The sequence below is a fragment of the Manis pentadactyla genome, chromosome 6, assembly GCF_030020395.1.
Source record: "Manis pentadactyla isolate mManPen7 chromosome 6, mManPen7.hap1, whole genome shotgun sequence".
NCBI classification, from domain to species: Eukaryota; Metazoa; Chordata; class Mammalia; order Pholidota; family Manidae; genus Manis; species Manis pentadactyla.
The window spans coordinates 103,612,498-103,632,244 of record NC_080024.1 but is presented as its reverse complement, the minus strand read 5'-3'; the positions used below and the strand labels follow the sequence as shown (position 1 = coordinate 103,632,244).

The following is a 19,747-nucleotide window of genomic DNA, read 5'->3' as shown; positions in this document are numbered from 1 at the left end:
TAAAATCCCCTGATGTAATAAACTTATTTATAGTAGCCTGAAAGTTCTGATATTTATAAAAATAACATATATTCTGAATAGAAAGTTCTTATTCATAAAAATATAAATTTCTTATTTCAGGAAATAGTACCAAAATAATAGTGACAAATTCAACTCAATTACTTAAAATACATTTTAAAAATTAAATAATCATTTATTTTCAGCCAACTTCCTACTGCATAAAACCACCACCTAGATTTAACCTCTTTAGAATATCTATAGTATATAAACATACTAAAGTTTTTCACTAAAAAAAATCAAGTGTACACATGAAAGGAAAAAGAAAAAGAAACCAATATTCTGAATAATTCAGAGCAAGAAAACCTGAGAAGAAAAATCTGTCGTTTTCTCACCAGAATTATCCATCCATGTCATCACTATCACTCACAATAATTTATTGCATGTGAAGTACTACAAAGGTTTGCTTTGCCTCTACAGGCAGAGCCTGTGCAGTAAAAACCACGGCCCTCATATCGATGGACCTTTATGTTTTATACAATGACAAAAAACATGGGCAAAATGGCTTATTAAACACAACAAATTATATCTTCTTGTTAGTTTATATTAGCTTCTAGTTAATAGTCCCAGCACTTTCGCTGTGAAGTCTTAAGTCTTCCCAGTTTTCTCTGTTAAGCAGTTTACCTTAAATGCACCAAGGGAGCTTACTATAAATGAAGACCAGCAAATCCTTTCATAAGACAAATCATTTTATAATGTGAACTGTAAATTCGTCAGTTTTATATGTTTGGGTTATTTTTTTCTTCCACGTTTTATCATAAAATTTTCGAACATACAGAAAAACTTGAAGAACAGTACAATGAAAGCCTACTTGTGTGCTTGGATTATTACTAAGTACAGCACACCTTTAGTGACTACTTTTTCATTACCCACCTTCCCACTTAAAAAGTAAATAAATAAATATATATATATATGCCACCATTAAATTAACTAAAATTAAGTTTCCAAATGCCTTTCCTATTCTACTAAATCTACATACAGCTATATTACGGATATAATTTAGCCTCCAAAAAATATTTTTCAAATGCAAATTCTAACGTATGTAAACCACAGTTCTTTGAGAGGTATGCAACATTAAAATAATGAAACTTAGAAAAAAACTTGAGAACTATATTCTCTATGTATTTATACAATGCGTAAAAGTAAACCAATGGGTGAACTTTATGGTATATGAATTTTTTCAATAAAGCTGTTATTCAAAAACGTAAATCAGTAACATTTGCTTTGGTTCAAAACAAACAATTCCAAATATAAAAGGATCCTCTTTTATATAAGAAAGGATTCCAACGACAGACGTGATTCCTGATGGTATTAATACGGAATATCTAAACAAAATATACTTTGTATATAATTAATAAACAAATAATGTCATTGGTGTTTTAAATTATTAAAGTGTTTCTAAATTTAGAAGAAACATATTGTTAGTTTCTTCTTTCTCATTAAAATGTTTTGAATACCTATCTATATTAATATTGGGCAGGGACAGAAAAATGGGAAAGTTAACATTAGGAGAGATTACCATCAGGGTAATACTGCTGGTTCATGCCTTCTGGAGGACCTTGTCCACCATGACTGTATTGGTCCCCATAATAGTCTTCCTGGCCTGAGTACTGCTGTGGTGGGCCTGAAAAACCACAACCGGTCAAGATGTAAATAATATGTTCTCTATGTCATCAAAGGCTTTCTTTCTAATCTGATGTTATGAGGATTATTTCCCAGCTGTAGATTTCCCCTCCCATGCTTTGGCATTTCAGATACTTTTAACTATTCTTATACACATACATACATAAACACACAGCAACACCACAAACCACATTTCACAAAGATTCTTAAGACCATACATGCAATATCAAACAATACCAACTCAAAAAACAAAACACTAACTTCTTAAAAGGAGGTTCAAACTGGTAAAAAATTAATTTCCTTTGTATTTGGATATGAGATCAGTTTGAAATAGTGTTTGTTTCTAATCATGTATTTAGTTAACCTTTCAAAATCAAAACAGTACTTTCTGCTATAAATCAGTGAGCTTTTGACATAAAATTTTATAATGTAACCTTTTTCCCAGGCAAGAATAAATAAAAGTAAGCTATATACCTGGAAGTTCCTACCTATTTCATGACCCTTTGTACATACTATACCACTACCTTGTAGGAAAGAAATAACAAGTAGTCTTTTAAAAATCAAGAAACAAAATGTCCTAACTTTGCCTAGATGAAAAATTCATTGAAATATAAAGCCTTTCACCTACTATTATTTGTACTAAGCAGGAAATTTTCCAAATGAAATCGTACCCTGCTGAGGTGGTCTGTAGGGAGGAATCTGTCTCTGCCCCATCATATGACTGCCTTGGTTAACTTGACCCATCATTGCCATGGGTGGCTGCTGGCCTTGGTAATGCTGCCCGCCTCCCTGTGGTATACTGTATTGTTGAGAAGGAGGCTGCTGATGCATCATTGGACCTGAAAAAAACACAAAACGTTATGCACATCGTTTTTCTGTATGTAATTTTAACATCTTAAGAGAAATACAAAAATATTCATTGTATAGTCCTCCAAATATATAACTTATTATAATAAAAACTGACTTCAAGTAATAAAAACAAAAATCTTTGAATTCAAGTTCACAATGCCTTAAAAAATCTGCTAACAAGGAAAAACAACCAATCATTGTAGCTGATTTGAAATCCACAGAATTCTAGTAATTTTTAAAAAAAAGATACAACATATAAATATCCTGAATGTATATATTTTTCATATGAAAAGTATTTATTAATTATTAAGCTATTGTATGAAAATACATACTACATAATATTTATCTATGCAATCTATCTAGAAAAGATAGACTCCTATGCTATACAAGTAAATACACCAAAACAGCAAATCAGTAATCAAACCAAGGGAAAGAAATCTCATTTCTGTACGTCCGTTTTTCCCCCTTTTCAAAGCCCACTTATTATATAAAGGTAGGTAGGGAAACTACACAAACATTTATATACTTTTATCAGTGGAATTTCATAAACTTTAACTTTAGGACAAAATTTTAAAGAGTCTTCTTTCCCTTTTCCAACTCTAGGATTTATAAACTAAAAAAATCTTCCTGAAATCAACAGACTGTAGTGCTTTCAATAAGCTGTAATACACACAAACTACCAAGGACACCTACAAGAAGCCACAGACTCAAAGAAATCAGAACTACGCAGTTTGCAAAATAAGCAATACCACGGTAGTCATTACCACCACTTCCTTAGTGTCACATTAGCAACAGTAAAAATGTATCACATGACACAATCAACAAGGACCATGAAGTTCTGTACTGCCATCCAACACTGTAAGCAGCTCCTCAGAGGTTCACTGGGCCAAATTATCATATGGGGAGTTCATCATTCTACTATTACAATCATTACTATCTCAGAAATATGTAGGAGTCAACCCCCCAGTTTACTGCTTAAATAGCTACAAACCTCCCCTTTACTGACTTGGGGGGAATTTAAGAAGAAAGTACAGAAGGCAAAGGACTAGAGAGCCTAGAGAAGTTTCACAGGCAAAATCTCCCAGAAGAGGTTTAAAACTCACAGTTTAATCATTTAAATAGAAATTTAAAACAAAGCACCCTTATCTTAATATATTACTGACCTACAATTGCAGCAACAATGCAGCCTTTCAAAGGTTACTCTGGGACTTTTCTTTCAATAAGTAAATAAACTCTTAGGAATAAGGTAGCTGGGTGGAGAATGGAGGAGAAGAGAACTTAACACTGTATTTATCACTGTCAGACACACTACACATTTATTTCATGTAAACTACTAAGAACTACCAGCGGTAAGGATTCTAATTTTCAAGTTTTTAGCCAAGGAACCAAAAGATCAAAGTTATATAGCTATCAACTGGGAGTCAGACAAAACTCAAGTTTGATTTCAAAGCATATATTTATTCCACTATTTATTTACTGCCTCTACTCAACGAATAGCATATTTAGTGGTTCAAAAGCAAATTATGCAATAAAAAAAGTTCCAAAACACAAATCTGAGGCTACAATTTTAAAAATATATTGTGTATATAATACTGGACACCAGCATTCATTAATTTAATAGGCAGCATAATTAAGCATTTATGTAATTAATTTTCAGTAAACAAAGGTTTTACCTTGTCTTTCTTCTCCAACACTGATTAAAGGCTTGTCTTAACAGAGGTAACTACAAAACTAAAGCAAATACTATGCATTTGGAACCAAAATTAAAGGAGGAAGAAGGCAAAACCATAATAGCTATGGGAAAATCCAAAAGGATATAATAACAAAACTCTAGCCGTGCTCTAAAGGAGCAAAGTAATTGTACCTTAAGCCCTAGACAGAAAGACCACACCACTGTGCTTTATCTTCCGGGACTGTCAGCAGTTCCAACCTGAAGAGCTCAATTACCATCCTTCTTTTATACTGTCATTTCCCTCCCTCTGAGGCTCCTTGACATCACTCACAGAGCCTAAGCCACAGAGAATGGGGAAGGACGGCACTGCGAAAAACATGGTGCTTTTCATCTTTTTCCTTGAAGCCCAATCCGTTAAAAAATTAAGTGTTTTCCTTATGATAATGAAATATGCTACACTGGCAAGTGTGTATTATCCCTTGAGATACTAAAGGAGTTGAGAGAGCTAAATCTCAAAAGATTATCCAAAACAAGTCTAAAAATTTGTAATACAGAGTAAAGTAAGATTACAAAATGAGTCTATTATAACCATTGTCTACAAACCATGACAACACACATACTATATGTTTAAAGATCAATCTTCATAAGCTTGTACATAAATCTCTGATGCTAAGATATACTCCAAAGTGTGATGTTACACACTCAAAGACCCTAATGTCTTAATTATCTATAATATGCTTTTATAAAAGTATTTTTAATAAGGACATAACAAATGTTCATCACCACATTATTTCTATTTTGAGTTCTATACCCTAACAGATAATCTATGGAACAGTGTCTTATATATTAAACACATATAAAATATACCCAAATCACTGTATTTTATATTGAAATTCTCTACTCCAATGAGTTAATACTTAGTTGTATATTAAGTTACTGGTCAAAAAGAAGGGTTTTTTAACAATTATAAAGTAACTTCTCAATCCATGAAGAACTTAGAATTATGTAATTTTTAAAATGTATACACATACACACATACATGCACGTACACATTCATATCTTCAGATCTAAACCATCTAAAAATGATTTACAACTCATATCATTCATCTATGAATTATTTTAAATAAAGTTAAAAATGACAGCTAATAGTTAATGACTACTTATGGGCAGGCACTAAGCTAAGAGCTTTATGTCTATTATTTATCCTCCTTAAACCCTATGAAACAACTTCACTTTAGAGGTAAGAAAATTTAAGCCGTACAAGCATTAAGAATCTTACCTAGAGCTGCACAGCTAGTAAATGGTGAGAAATCTAAAGCTATACTCTTAACCACTGTATGTACCTTCTCTCCAAAGTCAAATCATACTTTTCCCAAGTAATATCTCCCAGCATAACAGTTCTATGTAACATCATTATAATATAAAAATCGTCAAGTACAAGAAATTTTCTCACCCCACATATATCTATGTGGTATAATAAAAATTAGACTATGAAACTGGGTAGACAATTACCCTCCCCCAAGCTTATTTTCTCATTCCTATTTCATTACCATCTACTGCTCACATTTTACTACTTGTTCCTTAACCATTCAACTTCAAACTAAACTATTTATAAATCTCCTTGAACTATCATTATTAGTAGTTTATTTGCAAGAAAAAAAAATCCCTATATTCCAGCAAACTCATTAGCTAACCCACTACCTATTAAACAGGCATCTAAACTAAACAGGATTCGTTACTTACCTAAATGGTGCACCTCTCCCTCATCAAGCTTACAAGTCATTGCAACTAGTACAAACTTAGCTGAGTTTCCCAGCAACCAATGAGAAAACAGAACCATGACAGACTTTAGCTAGTAAAAAGAACAGTTCATTAAGGGATACAAACTTTCTCCTAACATGAAATTTTTAGAGTCATTCTCATGAAAGTAGTAAAAAATATTAAAACATAATAGTATCAATAACTATTGCTACTATCTTTTGTTTCTTTAGTAACACAGACAATCCTTTTATGTAGTTCCATTAATCATTTCTCAAAGCTGTGAACTTCAACTGTGGGTGATTTTATTGCAAGGGACATTTAGCAAAATCTAGAGACATTTCTAGTTGTCATATAACTGGCATTGGGAGTGAAGGGGTAGCTATTACAACCTAGTGGGTACAGAGAAAAAATACTGCTAATATCTCAGAATGCACAAGAAAAGCCCCACAGGAAAGAATTGCACAGCTCAAAATGTCAATAGTGCTGAATTAAGTATTCTGGATTCTCAAGGGCATAATTTTAAATCATGGGCATCGCTACAAACTAGTCTTGGAATTATATCATATATTTAGCATTCTGGTGATTGAAAATTGGAAAAGGGATGTGTGTGGCTTAATAAATCCAGCAAAATAAAAGGCCAAGCAATTTCTTAAATGGTTTCAACTACACTATATAATATTAGTTCAAAAACAAAGTTACTGCTAAACAGCTACAGACTGTAGACTAAAAGAACTCCAAAAGCTCCAGATTTATATGCACAAGTGATAATCATCTTACACAAGTAGAAAGCCATGGAGATGGACTACCTTAACCTTAGAACATGAGCTTTGTGTCACTGGGCATAAAAACTGAAAATTTATGAGCCATATGGCAGAGAAGAGATTATCCTCACTAGAAAAATTTTGAGGGAATGGACGGCAAATAAACATGATTTGGAATATATGTTAAAATATAATTTCTAATTTAACACTAGAGATTCTGGTTTAGCAGGTATGGGGTGGGTGGGGCAGACATTCCAAATTTTAGCCAGTACCCCAGATGATTCTGATCCAGGTAGTCCTAGCATCATATACTGGGATAGAGTTCTAAGGGAAAGAGTTACCAATAATCCTATTTTACCACTAAAGAAGCCAGATTATGGTTCACATAAATGTTTAAACTGGAGTAGGACTGCATCCCATAAGGGCCCCTAGGATGTCAGGATAAAATGAATCATAAGGGGTTTGTGTTACAAATACACCAAAACTCAATGAATTAATACACATAAGGATTTGTACATTTCATTGTATGTATTTGTTCACTAAAGAAAAAAGAAAAATTTTTAAATGCTGAACTCTATTGATATGCAATCTAAAGTATTTATGGAAAAAGTGTACTGATACCTGAATAGGACTCTGAAGTGTTTTCTGAAATATAAGATGCATTAAACTGAAGTAATAGAACAGCAGCAGACTCACAGACTCCATGAAGGGACTGGCAGTTACCAAAGGGAAGGGCTGGGGGGACGGGAGGGAAGGGGATTAAGGGGCATTATAATTAGCAATAACAATATAGGTAGGTCACCGGAAAGGCAGTACAGCATGGGGAAAACAAGTAATGACTCTATAGCATTGTGCTATACTGATGGACAGTGACTGCAATGGAGGTGGTGGTGAGGACTTGATAATATTGGTGCATGTTGAAACCACAATGTTCTTCATGTGAAACCTTCATAAGACTGTATATGAATGATACCTTAATTTTAAAAAATAAAGAAAAAAATTAGATGCATTGATGGATGAATACATGAAGGGACACATGGATGACAAACAAATTTACTAAAATACTAATTGGAGAATACAGATGGCAACTATAAAGGTACAATACCTTCAAATTTTCTCTATGTTTTAAATTTTACATGATAAAATGTTGGAGAAAAATTAATAATTAATCCTAGAAAAATCCTTCTCAAAACTCAACAGTAATGAAACAATCCAACTGGTATACACACAATTCTTACTCATTCAGATCCACTACACAGGTCAAACATGACATTTCTAAGATAAATATCTTAAATACTTCCTTCATTTGTAATTTTCTATATTGTACTTGGAGAAAAATTCAGTATAGTATCACGTTTTTTTAAATATAAAAGGTTTACTGGATAGGGAGACAAGATGGCGCCGTGAGTAGAGCAGCGGAAATCTCCCAAAATCATATATATTTTTGAAAACACAACAAATACAACTCTTCCTAAGAGACCAGAAGACACAGGACAACAGCCAGACCACATCCACACCTGCGAGAACCCAGCGCCTCACGAAGGGGGTAAGATACAAGCCCCAGCCCCGCGGGACCCGAGCGCCCCTCCCCCCAGCTCCCGGTGGGAGGAGAGGAGTCGGAGCAGGGAGGGAGAGGGAGCCCAGGACTGCTAAACACCCAGCTCTAGCCATCCGCACCAGAGCGCAGACACAGTGCATGCGTGGGGTGCTGGAAACTAGGGAAGCAGGACAGTAAGACCTGTGAGCGGGTCCCCACAGCCGGTGCCCCTGGGACAAAGAAAAGCGAGTGCTTTCTGAAAGTCTTGAGTGAACAGTGACCCCACCACTGGATGGAAGCTTCGTGGGACACTTAGCCCAGCAGTTGGGAATCCCAGGGAACTCCGGGTGCCCTAACCCCCTGGGCAGCAGCACAGCTCGGAGGTGCCTCACGGAGATAAACAGCCTCCCAGCGGTTTCCCCTCTGACGTGGCTCCGCCATATTGGAGGAGCAGCCTGAGGCAGGCCACAACCACAGCAACCGCGGAGCTAAAATCCACAGCGGCCGGGCAAGAATCAGAGGCACCGTCTGCACGCAGCTGCCCAGCACAAGCCGCTAGAGATCACTGTTCTCCCAGGAGAAGAAGGCCACAAACCAGCAAGAAGGGAAGTTCCCTAGCCAACACACGTACCAACTTTGCACAACTATCTCTATCGCCAAGAAAAGGCAGAAGAATTTGATATAGACCAAAACCACAGAGTCAACCCCTGAGAAGGAGATAGACCTAACAAATCTTCCTGAAAAAGAATTCAAAATAAAGGTCATAACCATACTGACGGAGCTACAGAAAATATGCAAGAGCTAAGGGATGACATCTGGAGGGAGATTAAGGAAACGAAACAATCTCTGGAAGGATTGATAAGCAGAATGAATAAGATGCAAGAGGCCACTGATGGAATAGAAACCAGAGAACAGGAACATATAGAAGCTGATGCAGAGAGAGATAAAAGGATCTCCAGGAATGAAACAATATTAAGAGAACTGTGTGACCAATACAAAAGGAACAATATCCACATTATAGGGTTAACAGGAGAAGAAGACAGAGAAAAAGGGATAGAAAGTGTCTTTAAAGAAATAACTGCTGAAAACTTCCGCAAACTGGGGGAGGAAATAATTGATCAGATCACAGAAGTACACAGAACTCCCAACAGAAGGGACATAAGGAGGACAACACCAAGACACATAATTAATATGGCAAAGATCAAGGACAATGACAGAGTTAAAGGCAGCTAGAGAGAGGAAAAAGGTCACCTACAAAGGAAAACCCATCAGGCTATTATCAGACTTCTCAACAGAAACCTTACAGGCCAGAAGAGAATGGCATGATATATTTAATGCAATGAAACAGAAGGGCCTTGAACCAAGGATACTGTATCCAGCAAGATTATCATTTAAATATGAAGGAGAGATTAAACAATTCCCAGACAAGCAAAAGTTGAGGGAATTTGCCTCCCACAAATCACCTCTACAGGCTATTCTAGAGGGACTGCTCTAGATGGGAGCACTCCTAAGACTAAGTAGATGTCACCAGAGAAAATAAAATCACAGCAAAGAAAGCAGACCAACCAAATACTAACTAAAGGCAAAAAATTAAATCAACTACCCACAAAAGCAGATAAAGGAAACACAAAAGAGCACAGAATAAAACAACCAACATATAAAGAATGGAGGAGGAGGAATAAGAAGGGAGAGAAATAAAGAATCACCAGACACTGTTTATAACAGCTCAATAAATGAGTTAAGTTACACAGGGATACTAAAGAAGCTAACCTTCAACCTTTGGTAACCACAAATCTAAAGCCTGCAATGGCAATAAGTACATATCTTTCAATAATCACCCTAAATGTAAATACACTGAATACACCAATCAAAAGACACAGAGTAATAGAATGGATAAAAAAGCAAGACCCATCTATATACTGCCCAAAAGAGACTCACCTCAAACCCAAAGACATGCACAGACTAAAAGTCAAGAGATGGAAAAAGATATTTCATGCAAATAACAGGGAGAAAAAAGCAGCTGTTGCAGTACTAGTATCAGACAAAATAGACTTCAAAACAAAGAAAGTAACAAGAGAGAAAGAAGGACACTACATAATGATAAAGGGGTCAGTCCAACAAGAGGATATAACCATTATAAATATACATGCACCCAACACAGGAGCACCAGCATATGTGAAACAAATACTAACAGAACTAAAGAAGGAAATAGAATGCAATGCATTCATTTTAGGAGACTTCAACATGCCACTCACCCCAAAGGATAGATCCACTGGACAGAAAATAAGTAAGGACACAGAGGCACTGAACAACAAACACACTAGAACAGATGGACCTAACAGACTTCTATAGAAATCTACATCCAAAAGCAACAGCATACACATTATTCTCAAGTGCACATGGAACATTCTCCAGACTAGACCACATACTAGGCCACAAAAAGAGCCTCAGGAAATTCAAAAAGACTGAAATTTTACCAACCAACTTTTCAGACCACAAAGTCATAAAACTAGAAATAAATTCTACAAAGAAAACAAAAAGGCTCACAAACACATGGAGGCTTAACAACATGCTCCTAAATAATCAATGGATCAATGAACAAATTAAAATAAGAGATCATGGAATATATGGAAATAAATGACAACAACAACACTAAGCCCCAACTTCCGTGGGATGCAGCAAAAGCAGTTTTAAGAGGAAAGTATATAGCAAACCAGGCATACTTAAAGGAAGAATAATCCCAAATGAATAGTCTAACGTCACAATTATCGAAACTGGAAAAAGAAGAACAAATGAGGCCTAAAGTCAGCAGAAGGAGGGACATAATGAACATCAGAGAAGAAATAAACAAAATTGACAAAAATAAAACAATAGAAAAAAATCAATGAAACCAAGAGCTGGTTCTTTGAGAAAATAAACAAAGTAGATAAGCCTCCAGCCGAACTAATTAAGAGAAAAAGAGAATCAATACACATCAACAGAATCAAAAACGAGAATGGAAAAATCACGACAGACTCCACAGAAATACAAAGATTTATTAAAGACTACTATAAAAACCTGTATGCTAACAAGCTGGAAAACCTAGAAGAAATGGACAACTTCCTAGAAAAATACAACCTTCTAAGACTGACCCAGAAAGAAACAGAAAATCTAAACAGACCAATTACCAGCAACGAAATTGAAGCAGTAATTGAAAAACTACCCAAAAACAAAACCCCCGGGCCAAATGGATTTACCTCGGAATCTTATCAGACATACAGGGAAGACATAATACCCATTCTCCTTAAAGTTTTCCAAAAAATAAAAGAGGAGGGAATACTCCCAAACTCATTCTATGAAGCCAACATCACCCTAATACAAAAACCAGGCAAAGACCCCAACAAAGAAGAAAATTGCATACCAATATCCCTGATGAACGTAGATGCAAAAATACTCAATAAAATATTAGCAAACCAAATTCAAAAACATATCAAAAGGATCATACACCATGACCAAGTGGGATTCATCCCAGGGATGCAAGGATGGTACAACATTCGAAAATCCATCAACATCATCTACCACATCAACAAAAAGGACAAAAACCACATCATCATCTCCATAAATGCTGAAAAAGCATTCGACAAAATTCAACATCCATTCATGATAAAAACTCTCAGCAAAATGGGTATAGAGAGCAAGTACCTCAACATAATAAAGGCCATATATGATAAACACACAGCTAACATCATACTGAACAGCATGAAGCTGAAAGCTTTTCCTCTGACATTGGGAACAAGACAGGGATGCCCACCCTCCCCACTGTTATTCAACACAGTACTGTAGGTCCTAGCCACGGCAATCAGACAAAACAAAAACATATACAAGGAATCCAGATTGGTAAAGAAGAAGTTAAACTGTCACTATTTGCAGATGACATGATATTGTACATAAAAAACCCTAAAGACTCCACTCCAAAACTACTAGAACTGATATCAGAATACAGCAAAGTTGCAGGATACAAAATTAACACACAGAAATCTGTGGCTTTCCTATACACTAACAATGAACTAGTAGAAAGAGAAATCAGGAAAATAATTCCATTCACAATAGCATCAAAAAGAATAAAATACCTAGGAATAAACCTAACCAAGGAGGTGAAAGACCTATACCCTGAAAACTACAAGACACTCTTAAGAGATATTAAAGAGGACACTAACAAATGAAAACTCAACCCATGCTCTTGGCTAGGAAGAATTAATATTGTCAAAATGGCCATCCTGCCCAAAGCAATACACAGATTTGATGCAATCCCTATCAAATTACCAACAAGACTCTTCAACAAACTGGAACAAATAGTTCAAAAATTCATATGGAACCACCAAAGATGCCGAATTGCTAAAGCAATTCTGAGAAGGAAGAATAAAGTAGGGGGCATCTTGCTCCCCAACTTCAAGCCCTACTATGAAGCCACAGTAATCAAGACAACTTGGTATTGGCACAAGAACAGAGCCACAGACCAGTGGAACAGAATAGAGACTCCAAACATTAACCCTAACATATATGGCCAATTAATATAAGATAAAGGAGCCATGGACATACAATGGGGAAATGACAGTCTCTTCAACAGATGGTGCTGGCAATACTGGACAGCTACATGTAAGAGAATGAAACTGGATCACTGTCTAACCCCATACACAAAAGTAAATTCGAAATGGATCAAAGACCTGAATGTAAGTCATGAAACCATAAAACTCTTAGAAAAAAACATAGGCAAAAATCTCTTGGACATAAACATGAGCGACTTCTTCATGAACATATCTCCCCGGGCAAGGGAAACAAAAGCAAAAATGAACAAGTGGGACTACATCAAGCTGAAAAGCTTCTGTAACAGCACAGGACACCATCAATAGAACAAAAAGGTACCTTAAAGTATGGGAGAATATATTCGTAAATGACAGATCCAATAAAGGCTTGACATCCAAAATATATAAAGAGCTCACACACCTCAACAAACAAAAAGCAAATTATCCAATTAAAAAATGGGCAGAGGAACTGAACAGACACTTCTCCAAAGAAGAAATTCAGATGGCCAACAGACACATGAAAAGATCCTCCACATCGCTAGTTATCAGAGAAATGCAAATTAAAACCACAATGAGGTATCACCTCACACCAGTAAGGATGGCTACCGTCCAAAAGACAAACAACAAGAAATGTTGGCGAGGTTGTGGAGAAAGGGGAACCCTCCTACACTGCTGGTGGGAATGCAAATTAGTTCAACGACTGTGGAAAACAGTACAGACATTCCTCAAAATGCTCAAAATAGACATACCATTTGACCCAGGAATTCCACTCCTAGGAATTTACCCTAAGAATGCAGCAGCCCAGTTTGAAAAAGACAGATGCACCCCTGTTTATCGCAGCACTATTTACAATAGCCAAGAAATGGAAGCAACCTAAGTGTCCATCAGTAGATGAATGGATAAAGAAGATGTGGTACATATACACAATGGAATATTATTCAGCCATAAGAAGAAAACAAATCCTACCATTTGCAACAGCATGGATGGAGGTAGACGGTATTATGCTCAGTGAAATAAGCCAGGCAGAGAAAGACAAATACGAAATGATTTCACTCTTATGTGGAGTGTAAGAACAAAGAAAAACTGAAGGAACAAAACAGCAGCAGAATCACAGAACCCAAGAATGGACTAATAGTTACCAAAGGGAAAGGGACTGGGGAGAATGGGAGGGTGCAGAGGAATAAGGGCGGGGAAGAAGAAAGGGGGTATTATGATTAGCATGTATAATGTGGGGGTGGAGGAAAGGGGAGGGCTGTGCAACACAGAGAAGACAAGTAGTGATTCTAGAACATCTTACTACGCTGATGGACAGTGACTGTAATGGGGTTTGTAGGGGGGACTTGGTGAAGGGGAAAGCCTAGTAAACATAATGTTCTTCATGTAATTGTAGATTAATGATAACAAAATAGAAAAAAAAGTTCACTGAATTTATAAAATTGAGGATTCCAGGCTCCTTGAACTTGGGAGGGTCTTTTGCTCATGCCCAGAGGGACTGCAGAGGGGAGACTGAGATTAATTACATGGGCAATCAATGAACCAGTCAAATCTCCATGATGGAGCCCCAATTAAACTGTAAACACTAAGCCTCAGGTGAATACCCTTGGTGGGCAATACTCTGTACATAATGCCACACACCGGCACCAGGCGAGCGGTGCCTCTTGATCCCATGGGGAGAGGAACTGTATTCTGTACTTCTGCGTTTTCCCTATGCATTTTTTCCCTTGGCTGATGTTAATCTATATCCTTGCACTGTAATAAATCATAAGTGTGAGTCTTTCGAGCAAATTACTGAACGAGGCAGTTTAGTGAACCCCAGAACCACTAATTGGTGTCAAAAATGAGGTCAGCCCTGGGACTCACTCCCCACAACTTTGAAGTTAGCTAACTTTTCAGAGCTGCAATCAGAAATGAGGGTACTCCTGGGTACTGTGCCCTTGAATTCCTTGCAAAAACTCAAACACATTGCTCCTACAATTGTCCCTTTCCTTTCTCTTGCAGTAACAATTTCCCCCTCACTAATGGATCATTCCTATCAGTATATAAACATGATTTAGTTCTTCCCATCTTTAAAAGTCTTTCTTAACCTTACATCTTCCTCCAGCTATTAACATATTTTTATTTTCCTGCATCAAAAAAATAGTTGAGAACAATTATCTTTACTCACTATTACCACTTCTCTTCCCATTTTTCTCTTGATCACACTGTAGTAAGGCTTTTGCCCCTGTATTTCCAACAAAACTATCCGCCGCAATAATAAAATTGAATGGTTAATTTTCAATCCTTATTTTACTTGACTTATCTGCAGAATTTGACATGTTTAATAATTCCCTCATTTTGAAACACTTTTTCACTTAGCTTCTAAGATACTACACTCTTAGCTTCTTTCCCAACTCACTGGTTACTCCTGCTTAGTCTTCTGGGTCTCCCTGAAAGGAATCCATAATCTTCCCAATGTTGAAATGTTGCAGTGCTCAAGGACTGAATCTTCAGACCTCTCCTCTTCAATACTTCTATTCAGGCCCTAAATGATCCCTTCTAATTCCATGGCCTTTAATACCTTGACCTCTCTCTTCAACTCCAGACTAACATATCCAACTGCTACCCAAATATATCCACTTAGCCATCAGTGGGTCACTCAAATTTCACATATGCCAAACTAAACTTTTATTATTCTCCTAAATCTGTTCTTCCAGTATCTTCATCTTAGTATGTGACAACACCATTCAATTACTTTGTGAAGTCATGCTTAACTCTGTCCTCTTCTGCTGCACATCCAATCCACTAACAAATCCTAGCAAATCATGGTAGCTCGACCTCAAAATACATGGTAAATGTCCCTAAACTGACTACTTCTCATTACTTCCACAGTATCACCCTATTCATTCAAAGCCACCATTTTCTCTTAACCAAACACATGAAGAGCCTTTTACTAGGCCTCCCTGCTTGCACACTTGACCAACACAGTCTATTTCCCACACAGCCAAAGGTTATCTTTTAAAAACGTACATGGAACATAATGTTATTTCTTTGCTCAAAGCTTTCCAGCAGTATCCCCATCCTGTCAGAACAAAATATAAAATCCTTATGGACTACAGTACAAGGCCTTTCATAGCCTGGCTTTCAACTGAGCGTATGGCTGTCCACCTTCACTCTTCCATATCCAGCGAGACTGATCTCCTGGCTCAACCTCCGACACTACCACCACACCGCAGCCTCAGGGCCCATCCCTGCTGCTCCTTCTGCCTGTGCAACGCTCCAAGGTACCTGCTCACCACCTACAAAGTAACACATCATCTTCCCCTGCACTCCGTTTATTTTACTTCATAGTACTTACCATTACCTGACATACTTGCATCTTACAGGAATCTTTAGATAAAATAGGAAGCTCTTCACCTGACAACATCTGTATACAGTGGGAAAATTAATAGCCTTTCACAAAGTATATTGGTGGGGTTTTTTTGGTATCATTAATGCATAATTACATGAGCAACATTGTGGTTACTAGACTCCCCCTATTACCAAGTCCCCACCACATACCCCATTACAGTCACTGTCCATCAGCGTAGTAAGATGCTATAGAATCACTACTTGTCTTCTCTGTGTTATAAGGCCTTTGCTGTGCCCCCCCTACATTATGTGTGCTAATCGTTAATGCCCCTTTTTCCCCCTCTTATCCCTCCCTTCCCACCCATCCTCCCCAGTCCCTTTCCCTTTGGTAACTGTTAGTCCATTCTTGGGTTCTGTGAGTCTGCTGCTGTTTTGTTCCTTCAGTTTTTGCTTTGTTCTTACACTCCACGGATGAGTGAAATCATTTGATACTTGTCTTTCTCTGCCTGGCTTATTTCACTGAACATAATACCCTCCAGCTCCATCCATGTCATTGCAAATGGTAGGATTTATTTTCTTCTTATGGCTGAATAATATTCCATTGTGTATATGTACCACATCTCCTTTATCCATTCATCTACTGATGAACACTTAGGTTGCTTCCATTTCTTGGCTATTGTAAATAGTGCTGCAATAAACATAGGGGGGCATCTGTCTTTTTCAAACTGGAGTGCTGCATTCTTAGGGTAAATTCATAAAAGTGGAATTCCTGGGTCAAATGGTATTTCTATTTTTAGTTTTTTGAGGAACCTCCATACTGCTTTCCAAAATGGTTGAACTAATTTACGTTCCCACCAGCAGTGTAGGAGGGTTCCCCTTTCTCCACATCCTCACCAACATTTGTTGTTGTTGTTTGTCTACAAAGTATATTCTATAAAACTTTATCGTTCTCACTTTGCACAGCGGTATGGGCTTTATAAATGACCTTGCAAGGTGAAATCATGCAAAATGATCTTAATGATTAATGGGAAAGTAAAATTATTTCACGGGCTTTAAAAATTTGTCAAAAACATTAAAAACTCTATTAAATGTCAGTTACAAATGCATAAGGAAATGAAACAAATATTTATTTAGTACACTTAATAAAGTTTAGTGACCTTAAACATTAGAAACACAGAGAATTGTATTTTATTTCTGTAAAAATCTTATCAAGAGTAGTTTTAATAGTGTGTTTCCCTTCTCCTCATGGCATAACAGATGATTTGGAGCTGGCATCTCTTCTATTTGTTGGCAAACTGTCATATTCCTTCTTAAGTATGTATCAGCCTCTAACATTTTACTCTTCGTATTTTCAATGGTATGAAATGTCTCCAAGAATTCCTTTAATATGAAGTATTTTCCAGTCTCACTTTCCCTGGGACACCTTCGTTCTTTTCATCAGAGCCAGTGTTCTCATTTATGTTGATGAGTTTGCCAACTAAGGACCTGCAATGCATAACTAGAGTCCCTCAAATGGCAGCAGGGTCAACAATCCACATTAGCCTTCCTTCTACAGCTCGTTTACAAAGAATCTGCATTTCATTTCCAGCAGTATCACTTTTCATTTCTTTGCTACACTTATATCTTTGTTAGTTAAGTCCCTTTCTGAGTTATCCATTTTTGTCAAGTATCACAGAGATTTATCACTGGGAGCCAAGGAAGCAATGTAACTACATGCTTTGTTGTGCATGCAGATGCACAGTGACCTATCACTGGCAGAATCTGAAAGTAACATGAATGGTCACTGATCCCAACAGGCATCTGTTATTTATACAGTGACCTGTAGACTGAAGAGATAGCAGCTAAGTTTGTATGTTATGCAACTACTCACAGTTAATATACCATGATAACTGAAATTTGAACCACGTGCTGGGGAAAAAGTGCTATTTAACTAAATTGTGTTAACTGAAATTCACGCTTATCAAAACTGGTGCAAAATGAAGCCTGCCTGTATTTCCACAGAATGTGTTTCCTCTTGCATGGAATGAAGCATATGAAGTACCTACTACCTCAAAGATGTTGAGGATTAAAGAAGACATAAAGTATTTCATCATAGTACCTGGCACTAAAGAGCACTCACTGCATATTACCTCATATTTTTGATATGTATGTAACATGACATTCCCCTCATCCCCCCCAAAAAAGGTAGGGGACAGGAAGGGAAGAGCTCCACAGTAATACACTTGTGTCAGCCATAATCAAATCGGTTTCTTTAACGTAGCACTTCTATACCTCTTAATATACTGGTAAACACGCTGACTCTTCCAAAGTATTTTACCAATAATTATTATTAAGTCTATCTGGACCATAATTTAACAAATGTTGGACCAAAGGCTTGACATATTAAGAAATAACTACACTTCTTTGTAAGACTAACATGACCATTTCAGAATCCTACCACTAGAACCGTTTTAAAAAGTTAAATTCCTATCTCTTAAAATTTACAAAATGTTTTCACATGTTAGATAAAGAGTGAATTGCCTTCTATAATAAAGAACTCTTTCAAATTAATAATAAACAGACAAACCACAGAATATAGAACACCAACAAGAAATTCATAGGAAAAAATGCAAATGACAAATGCCATGGTCTCAATGTTTATGCCTTCCCAAAATTCATACATTGAAATCCTAATGCCCAATGGGACGGTATCAGAGGTGGGGCCTTTGGGAGTGACATGGTCATGAGAGCAGAGCCCTCATGAATGGGATTAGTGCCCTTGTAAGAGAGAACCAAGAAGGCTCCCTTGCCTTGTCTGCCAACTAATGACCCAAGAGGTCTGTAACCAGGAAGAGAGGGCTGGCAACCCTGTGGGCATCCTGATCTCAGACTTCCAGACTTCAGAACCGTGAGAAATATATTTCTGTTGTTTATAGATAGGCCAGTCTGTGGTAGTTTGTTAAAGAAACTTGAATGGATAAGAAAGAAAATAAACATATGAGTTACACAACCTCGCAAATGAAGAAATGAAAATTTAGACAAGATTACATTTTTCCTATTTTTCCCTTAAAATCTTTCCTTTTTAAATCCTCCCGTTAGCAAAGATTAAGAAGAATGAGTGCCACGGGTATGTACTAAATCATGTTCTGTTAGGGACATGTGACACAACATTTGTGGAAAACACCTTAGCAATATCTCTCAAATATTTTAAGTGTTCATATAGTTTACCTAGCAGTTCTACAAAATTCTTGTACATGTACTCAAAGATATATATATATATATACACAAAGATGTTTGCTTCTGACATGTTTGTAAAAGACTAGAAACATTTATCAAAAGTGGGTATGGTTTTCTTCAATTATGCTACATCCATATGACTGCTATCACTTAAAAAATGAGGTATGATCTATATGGTCATTATAAAGAATGAAGCAGATCTATAAATACTAACAGCAAAGGGGCAAAAAGAAACACACTACTACAATACACACGTACCATTAAATGCTAGGCTTACCTGAAGCACATCTGCCTGCTAGAGCTCTTACCAGAAAATAACCCATTGTAAAATAACAAGAGTAAATCTAACACTCCTGGCTAGATAATATAGATTCTTTGCCCT

At 36.7% G+C, this 19,747-nt stretch overlaps 1 protein-coding gene across 2 annotated transcripts in view; it reads right to left on the bottom strand.

Moving 5' to 3' along the window:
- The window catches only part of SS18 (SS18 subunit of BAF chromatin remodeling complex), a 102,303-nt gene that overhangs the window by 28,971 nt on the left and 53,585 nt on the right, over nt 1–19,747 (bottom strand). For both annotated transcript variants that reach the window (XM_036914258.2, XM_036914259.2), the window contains exons 6-7: nt 2,352–2,519; nt 1,577–1,681 (exon numbers count right to left, since the gene is read on the bottom strand). In XM_036914258.2, coding sequence (XP_036770153.1) covers nt 1,577–1,681; nt 2,352–2,519 — 273 coding nt within the window. The remainder of the gene's footprint in view (nt 1–1,576; nt 1,682–2,351; nt 2,520–19,747) is intronic.